The sequence below is a fragment of the Equus przewalskii genome, chromosome 7, assembly GCF_037783145.1.
Source record: "Equus przewalskii isolate Varuska chromosome 7, EquPr2, whole genome shotgun sequence".
Classification (NCBI taxonomy): Eukaryota; Metazoa; Chordata; class Mammalia; order Perissodactyla; family Equidae; genus Equus; species Equus przewalskii.
In genome coordinates, this window is record NC_091837.1 from 15475832 (window position 1) to 15493294 (window position 17463).

Here is a 17463-nt window from a genome sequence, read left to right on the forward strand (position 1 = left end):
CCCTGAGATAACATCCATGCCCATCTTCCTCTATATGTGGGACACCTACCACAGCATGGCTTGCCGAGCAGTGCCATGTCTGCACCCGGGATCCGAACCGGCAAACCCTGGGCCACCAAAGTGGAATGTGTGCACTTAACTGCTGCGCTACCGGCTGGCCCCAGAATTTGCATTTCTAACTGGTTCCTAGGTGATCCAGCTACTGCTGGTTGGGGGGGCCCCACTGAGAACCATTGTCCTATAGCATAGTTAGTTTCTGGTTACTGCTTCTTCCTTTCATTCTCTCAGGAATAATGTACACATCTGAGATCCTTTCCCTTATTCTTTCAGACCAAGAAATGGTACCTACTCCCCGGCTGTTACTAGCCCTGGGATGCTTCACGATCCAATGTTTATTTCCTTTAACCTTACCCACACCTTTGTAAATAGGCCTTTCATTAATTAATGTCCTCGATTACCTAGTTTGAATGTGCTGCCTGTTTCTTGCCAAGACCCTGGATGATTCAGTGCTCAGTGAGGATTTTTTGAATAGATGGATGAATCAGGCTAGGATTCATATTTTCTGGAATAGTGGGCCTTTTCACTTGGTCACCTTGTCCTTCAAGAAGAATAATTTAGGGTCTCTGCTAGGGGTCACTCTGCTTAGAGGATTCCTTGCCTCCTCCCCCACATCAAAGCTCAGGAACACTGGGCAGAGCGGATAATGATGCCGCTAGCGTCATTACATTTTCATGGTACTTTCACTCATGCTGATTGTAGTACAAGCATTTCAAGGACACATTTCTAAGAGGTGGCCAGCACCGCGTGCTTCTAATGGCGCCCTGTGCAAATTGGAATAGAGTACTAAAGAACTATTAAATATTCCCACCCCCCACACATGCATGCTTGTGCATGCAAACTTGCATGTATGTGCATGTGCAAATGTATTCATGCATGCACACGCACATACACACACACGTTTGCCTATTGTTTCAAACTCAACACAACTGAGGGGAATTGCCATCCCAGTACTTGGGGTATAGATGCAAACACCAAAAGAGAAGCAGCCGCTCCTTCCAAACCAAACACATGTAAGATTTGCCCTTTAATTAGCATCTGCAGCTGCTGCCATCAGAAGGGTCTGTCTCTGTTGGCCTGAACGTCTTTGCTTTAAAAGAGCAAGTCCATTATAGCTCCAAGCCAGGCTCGTCTGTCAGCTGCTGTGCTTTCTCTGCCATCCGCAGGGTTGTCACATTGTTTAGGGCTGTTTCACTGTAGGGCTCTTTTTCCTCCTCCCTTCTCCCCGGCCTTTGATTACCATGCCTTGCTGATCACCATTTGGCTGACCTGCAGCTGTTCATTGCATGCAGGGACATCTCCCGTCCTTGGAAGGATGGAAGATCGTTGCTTCCATTCTGGTGGGTGGATTATTTTCCAGCCCTTGTCAGTGATCTTGTTTTGATATGCAAAAAGGCTCCAAGTAGTCATTGAAAAAATGTAAGCAGCAGAAATGATGCCTGTATTAAGGCCAGGTTTTATACAAGGGTTCCTCTGCTGTAGAAACTTTTCATTTGGATGGAGTAGGGAGCCCATTGGTGCCACAACCTCAGCAGCAGCGGGTCTCAATATGGTGCTGGGCTGGCCGCATCAGAATCATCCCTGTAGCTCCTTAAAAATGCAGATTCCTGGACCCCACCCATGGAGCTTGACTATTGACGTCTGGGTTTGGGTTTTAACAAGCTCCCTTGATGGGTAGGATGCAAAGGAGACAGACTTTATCCTTTCATATTGCTTAATTATTTTTTTTTAAATTCTTTTTCATTCCACTAGAATTCCAGCTCTGTGAAGGCAGGGATTTTTGTCTGTTTTAGTCACTGCTATTTTCCTAATCTAGAACAATGTATGGCACCTAGTAGGCACTCAAATATTTATTTGGATGATTGTGTTTTATCCATTTAAAAAAAGTGCTTCCCTAGGTGATCCTGGTGGGCAGGCAGGTTTGGGAAGTCCTGCCCCAGAGGGCTTACAGTCTAATTAGGTTAGAAGCCACATGTTTTGGGGATCAGAGCCTCGCTGGGCATCTCTGAGTGGTAAAAGTCAGGGACAGAGTCACAGTTTTGGACAAAACCAGATTCTGTGAATGGACCGTCTGGCACAGCCTTAGGGGCGACGTTGACCTTAATCTTCGTAGAGTTCTGCTGACCTTTGTCTTTGGTTCACAGTAGGTCTTCCGGTGTGAAGACTTGAAGAGTCTCAGTTTGTGACTTCTGATGATGCTTTTGGCACCTCTTGGTTTTGTACCATTTTTAAAAGTCCAAAAGTGTTTTCTGAAAGTGCCCACGTCCTGGTTCTTTATTGTATCTCTAAGCTCAAGAGCGAGATGGTTGATTAAGCTTGGGTTGGCCACACAGAAGTCATCTTACCAATGGGCTAGCTCCATTCATACCAGAATGAGCAACTATCCTCTGGTAGGATGGTTTCAGGATAGGGGTAACATCTTGGGATAGCCAAATTTGCTCAATAAATGGCCAAACTAAGTTCTCCTGATGGTGCACAGTTGGAATTTTTAGTAAAGTAATATGGAATCGTGTTGGTAGGTCAAGTTTGATTAGTTTCTTTGATAAGGACCCAGTCTATTTAAAGGTTTGTCATTTCGTATGTCTATTTTGGCCTCGTGTTGTGGAGCATGCTGTCGAGCAGCTGTTGTAATTTTTATTGCTTGTCTTCTCAATCAGCCCTGGTTTTGAAGAAATGAAATGTTATTTGACTCGTAGAAAGGACTAATCTAGTTTGGGTGGTGATTTCCAGCTCAGGAAATTGGATCTTCTGAATAGGAGCAAAGAATACATATCTTTTTGCCTAAGAGATGGTTCTTATTTTCTGAAGTACTTTCCTGGTCATTACAAATAGAATCTTCAGGAGTAGCTGCCAAGTACTAAATAGTGGTCAGTTTGTGAGCTCTTAAAAGTTGCCAGTGGCTGCTATGTGTTTGACTTTCTTATCCTTGAACTTACAAGCTGTTCTGTTTCTTCATGTCTTTAATAGAGCCAGGTTAGAAAATTTATAACTGCGACGTGTCGTCATAAATATGCATTGTTCTTATTTTAAGACATTTCGGTTCTAAAAGTGTGAGTACTTCTGTTATTATCTGTGAATTTTTTTTGGATGTTTAAGACCTTTTTAATGGCAATATATATTTAAAACAGACGTAAAAATTCACATTCACCCACATACCCGAGGCCTGTGGAGAACCAGGTTGAGATGAGTGGGTGAACTATAGGCTGCCAGGTGGTGCCAGGTTGCAGTTTAGGACTGGGACAAGTAGCTCATTTCTGCTGTGAATTTCGGGGAAATAAAGTCTGTGTTTTAGCTGCCACCCCTTCTAAGTGTTGGTGTTCTTGTTAGTTCATAAATCAATTTTTTCCAGCAATTTCAGTGCAAATGGAACCTTACCCTTCAAATTGTCCAATATCTCGTTAAGTATCTGCTATATGTAAGATTCCAAGTGAACGAGCGAGACTCCCAGGTGACATGGAGCCTTCCAGGAGGACATGCAAGTTACTGGCTCCTTTGGGGTCTCTGGTGTGGGGTTGAGCTGATCTGGACGGAGTCTTTTTTTTTTTTTTTTTTTTTTTTTTAAAGATTTTATTTTTTCCTTTTTCTCCCCAAAGCTCCCCGGTACATAGTTGTGTATTCTTCGTTGTGGGTTCCTCTAGTTGTGGCATGTGGGACGCTGCCTCAGCGTGGTCTGACGAGCAGTGCCATGTCCGCGCCCAGGATTCGAACCGACGAAACACTGGGCCGCCTGCAGCGGAGCGCGCGAACTTAACCACTCGGCCACGGGGCCAGCCCCTGGACGGAGTCTTGACTAGACCAGCCTGCGTTCTCTGGGGGATATGTGCAGATGCTCCACGTCTGACTTGACTAGAGCTTTCTTCTAATTCTGGACTAAAAGCAAACAGGAGTATGGAGGGGGATGGAGAAAATTCACATCCCAGTGCTGGCTTCTGGAATGCAGTAGTTTGAGAGATTTAGTGTTTTGTTTAAGCCATTCATTCAGGTCTTGCCTCTTTCCAGAAAGGATTTGAGACATTTAAGAACAAAAGATATTTATAGTGAGGCTCATAAAATGGGAAATCAGAGCAAAGGACAGGAGAATTCAGTAAGGGTTGACATGGCTGCAGAGATGCTCAAAATGGTCCCAGCCTCTCCCAGCCAGAGCAGAGAGGATCAGGCGGTAAAGGGAGGGAAAGGAGAGGACTTGAGGGGTAGTGGAGGACCTGGTTGGTGCCAGGCTCAGTGCTGCAATGAAATTAGTCTTCTTGTTTTCCAAAGGCTGAAACTGGAAGGCAAAGAGGTGAAGTCACCAGCCTGAAACAACCCAGGCAAATTGACCTCAAAGCTGCATGTTGACTCGAGAATATGACACTTGGTATCATCAAAAGGAGGAATGATTTCAGTTCCTTGGGATGAAAAATTTCTTTTAGTCAAACATTTTACCCGAGGCTGTATTTTTTGCACCTGGGCTAACAACTGATGCCAATCTTTTTTTTTTTTCCTGCTTTATCTCTCCAACCCACCCCCCCGTACACAGTTGTGTATCTTAGTTGCAGGTCCTTCTAGTTGTGGGATGTGGGACGCCGCCTCAGCGTAGCCTGACGAGCGGTGCCATGTCCGCGCCCAGGATCCGAACCCTGGGCCTCCGCAGCGGAGAGCGTGAAGTTAACCACTCGGCCACGGAGCTGGCCCCGAGGCTGTATTTTCAATTCTTCCAGATTTTTTTCCCTATATATATATATATATATATGTACTAACAAATGTAGTAGTTTGTTTTCTTTTTTAATCCAAAAAGGGGTTGTACTTTATCTTGTATAGGATGTCACTGTATATTTTCATGGACAGTTTCTATGGCAGTAGGAATAGATCAAGTCTATTTATTTTTAATATCTGCATCTTATCCCTTTGTTTAGATATATCATATTTTAGCAGTCTCTTAGTGGTGGATATTTGGGTCATTTCCAAGGTTTTTTTTCTGTGTTATAAACAGGGCTGCAGTGAATCTATTTGTCTATCTACAAACTATTATAAGTTCCTGTAAAATAAATAGTCAGAAGTGGAATTACTAGGTCAAAGGGTATATGTTCATATTTAAATTTGTAATAGAGATGGTCAGGTTGCCTTCCACACTGACTGTTAAGGGAAAAGATTGTATCACATTTAGTGCACACCTCCTATGTTCTGCTGGGTGCTGAGGGGAATGCAAAAAGGACGCAAGAGGGTTTGTTGCCCTCCAGGAATTTCCGTCTATGCAGTATGCCTAATCCCAGGGAGTGTCTGGGGTGTCGCCTTGGGCAGGTGGGTCAGTGGGTAGATTTAATTCAATGTTTCAAGCTTTCCTCGCAAACATTGGGCTTGGTGTCTGAGACTATTCTTTGATTATATTGGGTCTCTTGGGTAACGGATGTAATTTCCTTAGGGCAGGGACCTCATCCTACGTGACTTGCAATACTCTCACATATCTTCATAGCTTTGTGGAGACATTGTAATTATAACACGTCAGGCAGTATTTGAGGATCTAATTGAGACATTTCCTTTTTTTGAGTATATGAAGAATTAATGCCTTTGCATTCTATACAGGTCATGGAATATCAGCCTGGAGGGGACTTGCTGTCACTTTTGAATCGATATGAGGACCAATTAGATGAAAATATGATTCAGTTTTACCTAGCTGAACTGATTTTGGCTGTTCACAGCGTTCATCAGATGGGATATGTACATCGGTAAGTGAGTATACTGAGAATTTACCTGCATCGCCTAAGAGTTCCTACAACAGAGTGAATGGGTGCGTGATTTCAACATCAAAAGAATGCTCCATCCAGTTTTTAGGCAGTCTTTACTTAAACTGGCTGAAAGTAAATTTTTCAGAATGGCAGACGTTTCAGCTTACCCATTCAACAGTGAAATGGATCTAGAATTGTAACATTCTTAAGTTTGCTAATAAGACTGGGAACTCTTGCATGGGTTCTTTGGGTTATATGGTGGGAAAAGCAGGTTTGATTTGCAGAAGAACTGGCATACCACATAGGAACAGAAGACCATGGAGTTGTACTTCTGACCTCGCCCAGTAGTAATTTACAAAGGAGTTCCACAAAATTCTCTGTCAAAAAGTGTTTCTTTGCATCCTCACTCATCTGATGTTTTATGTAGATCTGAGGATGTTGTGGGAATGGAACAATAGACCAGGAATCACGAAATCTGGAATAGAGTCTCAGCTTTTCCAGTGATTAGCTGCCTGACCTTGGACAAGTCCCAGAGCTTCTTGTGGCCTTAGTTTACCTAATGTAAAATGTGTGTCTCTAGGAGAACTAATCCATCTAACAACATGTGTTTGTTCCCTTTCCTTCTCTTCTTCCCTCTCTATCCCTGCTTCCCTCTGTCCCTTCCTTGCTTCCTTCCTTCCTGTCTCTCCCCTCCTTCCCTTCCTTCATTGCTTTCCTCTTCTTCTTTTTTTTTTAACTTAAATTTGTTTTATGAAATGTTTGTCTGTTATTTATGTCCGTCAGTGGGTCTGTATAGCAGAAAACAGACACTAACATTTTGGCCGAATCAATATCCTAGGTTAGCAGTTGCTTGCTGATTGGCATGGAGAAGACAACACTAATTTGTGGCCCTGATTTTCTTACAGAGACATCAAGCCTGAGAACATTCTCATTGACCGAATGGGACACATCAAGCTGGTGGATTTTGGATCAGCTGCTAAAATGAACTCAAATAAAATGGTAACAAGATGTAATAAGATAGCTTAATAGAGGTTATGCTACAAATTATTCTGAGGTCCTCAGAAGTTTGGAAAATATGGGATAATGTTGAGTGTCGTTTTGAGGTCTTCATCTCCTAGTGTATGAAATGATTTCTCCGGGGGTGGAAGTAGGGGTAGGGGCACAGAGCTATTTCCCAGACTTACTTGGTCTTGGCACCCTTTTATGTATGATACTCGCTAATACCCCACAAGATATTTTTAGGAATATGTTTATAGTTTGGTTAAAAAGAAGGGAAAATGCTTATTTTGTTCTTTCCTTCATTTTCCTTGCTTGTTGCAGATTGTCTTCTGCTACCTTATCTTTTTTACTTTAAAATATTTTGACGAAAAGTAACCTTATTTATCTGATATCCTCTATTTCCTATGCAGCAAAATTGAAATTAATCACCGGAGCATTTAGACCAAATATCCTTAAGTGTTAAGAACCAAGTGCTCAAAATGTCAATTCTGAGACCTGAACCTCTGGTAAAAATTAAGCTGTATTTCATGTTCCAATTAGGAAGACAAGAGGCGGCTATTGAAATCAAGAGTGAGACTACTTTAGGAAAAAGATGACAAAGTAAAAATCTGATAAAGTTGGTACATACTAAAATGTGAATTTGCAAGTTAACTGTGCGAAAAATGGAAGGTCTAAGAGAAAAATGACTTACATTTTAAGACTAATTTCACAACTGAACCACTTGGTGACCTGGACAAATCCTTAGCAACTTGGCCTTTTATTCTTTCTCTAAAAAATACTGATTCTAGTTAAAATGCATAAATTAAGAAGTTGGAGAGGCTGCTCTGCAAAATGGCCCCTGGCTCTGAGAGTTAAGTCTTTATAAAGGGCAATATGTAAAACTGCCATTTTTCTCAAGTTTCTTGGAGGAAAGGTGGGTATTATTAGGTTGATATTAGGAAAAGGCTTGGAGTTTTGGTAACTCCGTGCACTGTAGGGTGCGGCCTCTGTGTTCTGCAGACCTGAGGCCTTCTTGAGATAATTTACTTGGTATTCAGGCTCCGTATGCGGGTGCAAGGTCAGGGTTTCTCAATCTCAGTACTGTTTTTTTTTTTTCCCAGATTATGTTCTTATAATCTTTTCCTCTTGATCATTACATTAAGAATTAGATTATAGAGTCAAAGCATTTTATGTTTAACAATTATGTACAATTCAGAAATAGGCACAAAAACTTAGGCATTGAATTTTGTAGAATAAAGCACAGAAAAAAAGTTAAATAATGCGAAAGTTTTATCACCTAGGGTTCAAAAACTTATATGTTGCATTAGTGACATTAATAAACTTGTGCATCCAGAAATAAATTGAAGCCTGGGTACATAATCTGATAATAACTGAAGCATAGGTACATGGCACCATTGACATTTTGGTCTGGATAATTCTTTGTTGTGGGGGGGCTGTCGTTATGGGATGTGAAGCTGCATCCCTGGCCTCTATCCACTAGATGCCAATAGCACCTTCCCCTCCAGTTGTGACAACCAGAAATATCTCCAGACACTGCCAGATGTTCCCTGGGGGACAAAAGCATTTCCAGTTGAGAACCACTGCAGTAGATTGAGAAGCATCAGAAAGCTTGTTAATTAGAGCCATCAATATGTATTTGCAGTAAGAGAACCTACTTTGGGAGACTAGATTATGATCCAATGTCACTGCTTGCTAAATAAATGGGAATAAAGAGTAAGGCCCTCTCTCTGCATCTGGAGTCCCTCTCTTCAGGGCCCTTGGTGGAGACAGGACTCCTATTCATTTCAGATTTCTATTTTTCAGTGCTTCAAAATGCCCTTTTCAGTTCTTCTAACTGTAGCAGCATTCACTTCGGGTGGGGAGCCTCCTGGAGGCACTCAGGTTTTTTGCAGCTCAACACTCAACCCCTGATTATTTTGGTCAAGGAGATATGGTGCTCAGTCCTACACACTTGAGAATATTGTACCTCCTCTCCTCTTGGAGAGAGAATCGCTTCTCCAGAACTTTGTGCTTATAGGGCCAGAATGTGACAAGCAGATAAGAAGGGTATTTTTGGCGTTATTTTAAGTGCAAAGGCCCTTTTATTGTAGAAGACCAATAACCTGCAATCTAGATAAAATCAAAATGGATATAGAATTATACATTTTGGGGGGATATTTTTGCTGAGTGGTGTTGATTCAACATGTGTTTCTTTTAAATAGAATATTTTAAGACCTAAAGTAGGTTCTAAATATTTTTTGTACTCAAAATTTAGTATATAAAACAGAATTCACATTTACAGAAATTAATGTATGTTACTCCAAATCAATTAGTCCTTTTCCTTACCGCTCCCAAATATTATTTATGTATTTTGGATATTTGTGAATCTTAGATCTGTTGAGTTTTCCATCTTCCATCGTCTGTGTTTCCCTTCTTAGTGAGAATGTTGCTTTGGAGTATTTTCCTTAGGAAACACAGGTGGACTTTGCTGCCTGGAGGTTTGGATAGACCTGCTGTGTGACTCAGGTCATCCACTTCACCTTATTAGAATCTCAAAGAATGGCAAGTGGTTAACAGTTTCAACCTGTCTCATTCAGGGCTCACAAGAACAATTGTAAGGAGACTGTAAATAAAGAGCATTGTAGCATGTTATGTGATAATCAGCCCCATTTAGCAGTTGGAAACCATAGGAGATAGCCTTTTTTGAGATTTCTATAGGAGTGAAAGATTTTATTTTCCACACGAGGAGCAACATAGTAAGAATTTTTTTCCCCCTTGCTTCTGCGAGTGTGTGTTTATGCCCTGGGCAGCTAGATGGGGAAAGGCAGGTTGAAATGGTTCTATGTTTAAACATTTTTTGAGAAAGGGATGGGGAGGAGGAAGGCAGTGGTTTTCTTACTTTCTTCTCTGCTTTCTGCTTGTAAAGGAATCTGCTAAATTAATCCTTTTCTTTCTTTCTCTTTTCTTAACCTCTCTATCTCCCAAAATATGACTGACTGTTCTGTCTCCTCATCATTTTCTTACTGTCTTCTGCTGAACTGGTTTATTTTCTTGCCTGCCAATACAGTGAAAGTTGACTAAAGTTTAGTAAAACTTGTCAGATGATGTACTGCGGGCAGGCAGGGCTTCTAGCACAGGGCTCCGCTTTTAATAGCCTACTCAGATTAGCTGGCTGTGAATTGTCACCAGAGGAGAGTGAAAGCATCTTGCAAAATCCTTATCAGGATGTGTGAGATTACGTGTTGAGCAGGTTTAATGTGCTTAGAGGTCAGGAACTAATGGAAATTTAGCAGTCATTAAGTTGTCAATGAAACCTTTGTTAATTAGTGTTAAGTACTATAGTAGGAGATGTAAAAGCAAGCTAGGGAGTATTTTTCTTTCAAATTTATAAAATTACAAAATGATTAGATGTAAATGTGTATCAGCACATATCTGTTAAGGGGCAAGAATTAGTTGGGGTGTTATCGGACTCCCTTTGATAAATCTAATCGTTAGTTTGAAAATGAGGCATTGACAGTTTATACCCTTTGCCAGGTCATGCTGATAAACATGACCTAGTCAAGTTCCTTTCAAGGTTGTCAACAAGGAACCAAGCCCTGTGGCTGCAAACAGGAACTGAATATTCTCAAACAATCTAGTGTGGTGATAAAATCCAGCAAGTGCAAATGATGCGTATTTGATGATTGTGTATTAATAGTTCTGCAAGGTAATTAGGCATAAAGGGTAAGCGTTTAATCAGCGTACAGTGGCATTACCAATACCTAGTCAAACTGGGATGTTAGAGCTTTTTTCCTCTTATTTTGTCATTTAAAAAATATCTATTGCCCATTGTCAGTATTGAGGGTTTTTACCAAAACCCTGGAGTTGAATCTTAATCCTGTGCCGAGCTCATTAACATTTATACACAGATGAAAAGACAGATGAGGTGGCTCAGGCTTCCTGACGTCAAGACTTCCCCTTGACTTAAGCTACTTTTAGTTCCTCAAGTTTAAGGTGCCCTGTTGTTCTGTCTTGGGCCAAATATTTTCTCCTTTCTCCCCACTTTTGTCCATCAACACAGACCTGCCTGTGGGTTTCCTGGGTAGTGTGACCATCTAGCTTTCCCAAGTGGAAATTTGCAGTGGAAATCCTACTGCCCAAAGCAGTGGATGACTGTGTCAGGAATAACAGTGTCACACTGCTTTCTGGGTTTAGGGTTTGGAAGAACCTACCGTGGGCCTCAGTAAAGGGGTGAAAAGAAAAAAGGGAGTAGGGAAAATGAGTTTGTTTCCTATAACAATGGTCTTTGGGGCAGAGGAATGGAAAAGGTTAAAGTTACAGACTGGAAGGTCTGGGGTCTTCATCACTGGGAAAGGAGACATCATAATGTCCTCTATAAACATTCACTTTCCTCTCAATCCCCAATCAAATCAAAGCAAAGCAAATTGACTTTCTTTATATAAAGCCCAGCCTTAAAAATGTGTGGCCATACCTATAAAATCTCTCGGCTCACTCAGGGGCCCGTAGCAGCCTTTAATGGGGAGAAAGTTCTTTTGCACTATGTAACTGCCGACGTGTGAGAAGCCTTTTTAGATGCAGGGTTATTGGGCAACTGGTCAACACAGTATATGACTAACATCAGGCCCTCTCTGTTTTGATGGGGAAGAAGTTAGAGAGATGATCCTTAGACTTCAAATTTTATGCCTCAGTGAAACTTCAAAACAATCTTGAAGGCGAAAAGGTTGCCAGCTTACTAGGTTGCCTAGTGAGAGGTTGAGATGAGGGATGGAAAACTTATTTCTTTCATCAGCATCATTTCAGGAAACAAAAGGCATGCAAACACTAAAACAGTCAGAAGGACAAATTCTCAGAAAAAAAGGACAGTTCTTTAAATGGAATGTATTTAGCTTCATAAAAAGCTCCTACATGTCCTAATCTTTCTTTGCTAGGGTCAGGTGCTTGGGCGCCATTCAATGGGAAGGCCCTGGATTTCTGAATAGTGGGGAGGAAACCACAGGAACAGGAGTCGGGGTTGAGCAAAAGGAACTCATTAACATTTGGCCCTTGGTGTAAGTTGTTTATCATGCCTTGCCCTGTGGGTAGGCCGAAGTAGAATCTTGATTCCAAATATTGAAACTTGAGATACAACACGTTTGTAATATTGTGTTGCCAGCTAGCTGCCAGATTTTCAATAATGGGTAGATTGATCTTAGAGATTCATCTTTGGGATTTATTATCATTTTACTGTTTTCATAAGTAAGAGACTTTTTTCATATCAGTAATGTATCAGGAAAGACACATTCCATTCCAGGTATATATGGAACTCTCATTTGTGTAACCAAAGGGTGTATATTAGCAACAACACTTGCCCCTTTGCCTTTGGATTATATTATGTTCTTTTTTTTTTTCTAATTAGTAAATCGTTTGCATTTCCTGATGGTGTGCCACTTGACAGAAGGTTTAAGTGCCTGGGAGAATAGTAATCAGTGGCAAATCAGCTTGTGTCTGAAATGTGGCTGTTGACAATCTATTTGAGGATAATTGAAAGTTTGCTGTGTTCATTTTATTTGTGGGTTTCCAGGTGAGTGCCAGACTCCCAGTCGGGACCCCAGATTACATGGCCCCTGAAGTACTGACTGTGATGAACGGGGATGGAAAAGGCGTCTACAGCCTAGGCTGTGACTGGTGGTCGGTGGGAGTCATAGCTTATGAGATGGTTTATGGAAGGTCCCCATTCACTGAGGGGACCTCAGCCAGAACCTTCAATAACATCATGAATTTCCAGGTAAAGATTTTGAAGTAATGTTGAGAAAGGTCATTTAAAAATTGTGTGAATGAACATTGATGATGTCAACCAGCAGTCCTGGATAGTAACAATAGCAAATACTTATGTAGCACTTACTTTGTGCCAAAAACCATTCTAAACATTTTATTAATTGAATTTCATTGACTCTCAGCTGCCAGTAATTGTAAGCCATTACTTTATGTACCATTAAAAAAAAAAAAACCCGCTGCCAATTAATCTGTGATATTTCATTGATTAAAAAATGCGTTTTGACTTCAGAACTGTTAAATGTGAATAAATGTGAATTGATGAAATATAGTTTATTGACAGTTAATCCTCAAACAACCCTGTGAGGTAGATATTATTATTTTCATTTTACAGATGAGGAAACCAAAGCACAGAGTGGTTAAGTAACTTACCCAAAATAACACAGGCAGTCTTGCTTTGAAGTCCATGCTCTTGATATTATGCTGTACTGCTTCTTAGTACTAGGGGCTATCAAACATGGTAGTAAAATCGAATGAGGACATGAATTAGAAGTACAGTAATATACAAAGTAGAATTAAAACCATTTTCTCATAACTGTACTTTCTACTATACTAAGCCCATTTCTTAAGGATGTGATAAATGTATGTGTTTCACTTTCAACCAAAAGGAAAAAGAGACCTTATTTCACAAGTTTTTATCTTACCCAATTTAATCTTTCTGGAATGCTTAATACATATTTTTATGTTTATATATATGCTTAATATATACATATATTATTTTTTATTCTTGAGTTTAAGCTTCCCCTTAGATCATTCTTGGGGCTAATTTATTTCCCTCATTTCAATCCACTCATTCAATAGTGAGTGAATTCCACTAGTTACTATTAGTACTGAGTTTATGGTGATGAGCAATATGAAGAAGGCTCTCTCTGCCTTCTTTCTCCATCATCACAGTGAAATCAAAATACATTGTTTATACACAAAAGTAGAGTCCAGTCATGCGTCACTTAATGATGGGGATGTGTTCTGAGAAATGTGTTGCTAGGTAGTTTCATCATTGTATGAACATCATAGAGTGCATTTACACAAACCTAGAAGGTATAGGCTACTACACACCTAGGCTATATGGTACTAATCTTATGGGACCAGCATTGTACATGTGGTCTGTCATTGACCGAATCATTGTTATGCAGTGCATGACTGTACAGAAAGAGCATGGAGGAGGGAGTGATAGAGTGGAAGAGGTAGGCAGAGAAGGCAAGGTGGGGGCTTGGGTTGGGGAGGGATTTCTAGGCAGAGAGAACAGCGTGACTTGTTCAGGAAGCTTTAAATAGCTCATCATTGTTGGACAGCAAAGAGCGAGATGGGGAGTGTAGCGAGATGAGACAGGAGAGGGGAGCAGGGGTCAAGTCGTGAAGAATATCGAACCCTTGCAAAGGAACTAGGCCTATTCATGTGAACAGGACATTTATTTTGGGAACATGCCTTTGGTCCAAAGTTAAGAGGGCACAAAACTTCCTTCTTTAAAAAGAAAAGAAACTTGCATATATGGGAAATACTTTCTTAACTTTGGGACATGAGAAGCTGAATTTACTAAGGAAATGATTATTTTATTTTTTGGAATAGCGGTTTTTGAAGTTTCCAGATGACCCCAAAGTTAGCAGTGAATTACTTGATCTGATTCAGAGTTTGTTGTGTGGCCAGAAAGAGAGACTGAAGTTTGAAGGCCTTTGCTGCCATCCTTTCTTCTCTAGAATCGACTGGAATAGCATTCGTAACTGTAAGTAGAACCCCATTCCTTAAATTCTTGTTTTGGGATTAAGAAACATGTAGGAATGATCTGAAATTATTCTGGCCTACAGAAACTCGCATAAATTATATAAATAAGGGCTTTAATTATCTACGGGAATAGAAAAGGCTAATGATGCAGCTGTCTTTGAGTAATAATTCTACTTTAAAATCGTTTGCATAGAACTGGGTCATTCATCAAACTCTGTTTATGTGGCCTTTAGAATATCATCCCTCGGGAAGTTAAGAGGTACAGATTGATGGAGTTTGAAGATTGTCCCTTGGTTTCACAGAGTTTCTTCCCAGAGGAAAAGTGGACCTAGGTATTTCATTCACAGATTAAGAAAAAGACTTGGAGATTAGACAAAGTGTCCAGGTTGCTCTACTTATGACCAAGCCTGCATTAAACCATAAATTCCTTTCTGGGTTCGTTCAGTTCCTTCTAAAATATTTGTCTTTGCTCACAAACGTGTGAAACCTATAAGGTATAGGCACAGTGGATTCCTTTATACATCACTTTGTAATCAATTAGTGCAAACTAAATTCATTAAAAACAGACACTTGATTTATTAGCAACAAAACCAAAATGCTTGCTTTTTTTTTTTTTTTTAACAAATTGGTTATTTTTGTAAACGTTTTTTATTCTTGGATGTGTTGTTTATTGAACGTGATCTAATGACCTAACCCGATGATTAGCGTAGATTAGAGCCAGTAGGAAAGCAATTGGCCTGTTTGTGTGTTTTATGTTTGGTGATGGGGGGAGGTGGGGAAGTGGAACCCATTTCTAGGTGTCAAAACCAGGCTTCTAGTTGGAGCCATATTTGTAATTATGACCTCTTGGACCTTCAGCTGGAATGTGTGAGTTGGGTTAAGATCCACGATTGTCCAGTTGAAAGCCATTTTGATGGTTTCTGTAACCTCTTGCCAAAACATTTAAGTAGGCCGTATTTCTATAAATCTGTCTTGGCAACTTTTTTTTTCTTCTGGTAGCCACATTGCTTTATTTTTCTGATCTTTAGCCATCACCCCCCAAATCTCCAAGGTTCAGAGCTTTTAATCAGCAATATATTTTCATTGCAGTCTTTTATGCTTTTGGAAAGATTTGATACAATTTCTTTTAGATGCTATTCAAATACTTAATTTTTTCTTGCCTTGCCTCTTTATCTCTGTAATCGTCTTGAATAAGCAGTTAATTTTTTCATGCATGCCCTTGCTGATTATGTCTAACAACATATCTCCACTCAAGTAAGTCAATGAATGGTGATATAATTACCTGAGTCACTTTATTTTGTGTTTTAGTAAACCTTGACGTTGTTTTTGGTGTTGTGTCAGAATTCTGATTTTGTTCTAGTCTTTTCCTTTCAGGCTGTTTATAGATTTTAGGCTTATTGGGCTTGCAAGTGTAACGACTGTTCTTTAAATTATATAGTGCCATTGAGGATACATGTCAGTGTAGAATATGGCCCATGCTGTCCCTCATGAGGCCCTTCTTTGGGAAGTTCATGGTTATCTTTGGGATGACGTGACTTTGTGATGGATCACTATGGTCTTGCTCATCTTCACACTTAGAGCCTCTGTACTTGACTCACCATGCCTTCCAGGGCTATCTGCTTAATTTTTCCATATCCTAATAAATATCCACTTAGTTCTTCCTTATATTTAACACATACCTCCCTGCCCCAATTCATATCAGGGAATTCTCCTTACCCAACTGAATCCTGATTCGTTTTTTAAAATTTATTTTTAAAAATAAAAATTATGTATAATTTAAGATGTATGACATGATGATTTGATATACATGTACATAGTGAAATTATTACTATAGTCAAGCTAATTAACATATCTATCTCCTTACGTTATTTTTTTGTGTGTATGGTAAGAGCACCTGAAATCTACTCTCTTAGCAAATTTCCAGTATTCAATACAGTATTATTAACTATAGTCATCATGCTGTAAATTAGATTTCTAGACTTATTCATCCTATATAACTCCAAGTTTATACCCTTTGACCAAGTTCTCCTCATCTCCCCCACCTCCCTGCCCCTGGTAACCACCATTTTACTCTCTGCTCCTATTCAACTTTTTTAGATTCCACATATAAGTGAGGTCATACAGTTTTTTTCTTTCTGTGCCTGTCTTATTTCACTTAGTATAATGTGCTCCAGATTCATCTGTGTTTTTGCAAATGTCAGGATTTCCTTCTTTTTTAAGACTGAATAATATTCCATTGTATGTGTATATATACACTACAACTTCTCTATCCCTTCGTCCATTGATGGGCACTTAGGTGATTTCCATATCTTGGCTATTGTGAATAATTCTGCCATGAACATAGCACAGGTATCTCTTGCAGGTACGAATTTCATTTTCTTTAGGTATGTAACCAGAAGAGGGATTGCTGGATCATATGGTAGTTCTATTTTTAGTTTTTTGAGGAACCTCCATACTGTGTTCCATAGTGGCAGTATCAATTTACTTTCCCATCAGTGGTGCACAAGGATTCCCTTTTCTCTACATCCTCGCCAGCACTTATCTCTTGTCTTTTTGATAATAGCCATCCTAACAGGTGTGAACTGATGCCTCATTGTGGTTTTGACTTGCATTCCCTGATGATTAGTGATGTTGAGCACCTTTTTGTGTACTTGTTGGCCTTTTGTACGTCTTCTTTGGAAAAATGTCGTTTTATTTCCTTTGCCCTGAATCCTGATTCTTAAAGTTCTTAATGGTTTTTATTGACTCCCAATTCCCAGTACAGTGGCTGTGAAGAGTCATGAAATATGTTTGCTTTAAAAAACTTTCTTTTAACTTTAATAAACCTTTTACTTTGGAATAATATTAGATTTATGGAAAAGTTGCAAAGATAGTACTGAATTCTTTGATACCCTTCTCCCAGTTTCCCCTAATGTCAACATTTTACATAACTATTCCACATTTGTCAAAACAAAGATTAGTATTGGTACATTACTATTAATTAAACTTCAGACTTTATTTGGGTCTCACCAGTTTCCTCACTCGTCCCTTTTCTGTTCCAGGAGTCAATCCAGGGAACCATATTGCAGTTAGAATGTTTGCAGTCAATGGGACTAATCCTGACTGAGATACTTAATGTAGCTCAGGCAATGGGTGCGATCTTCATGCCCACTGAGGATTGCTAGTGCCTTTTCCTGGCGGTTCCGTGGCCTCTCTG

General features: G+C 40.0%; 1 protein-coding gene across 13 annotated transcripts in view; it reads left to right on the plus strand.

Annotated features, from left to right (window-relative positions):
• The window catches only part of CIT (citron rho-interacting serine/threonine kinase), a 154719-nt gene that overhangs the window by 24958 nt on the left and 112298 nt on the right, over positions 1 to 17463 (plus strand). For all 13 annotated transcript variants that reach the window (XM_070627103.1, XM_070627104.1, XM_070627106.1 and 10 more), the window contains exons 6-9: positions 5617 to 5759; positions 6665 to 6758; positions 12298 to 12501; positions 14115 to 14268. In XM_070627103.1, coding sequence (XP_070483204.1) covers positions 5617 to 5759; positions 6665 to 6758; positions 12298 to 12501; positions 14115 to 14268 — 595 coding nt within the window. The remainder of the gene's footprint in view (positions 1 to 5616; positions 5760 to 6664; positions 6759 to 12297; positions 12502 to 14114; positions 14269 to 17463) is intronic.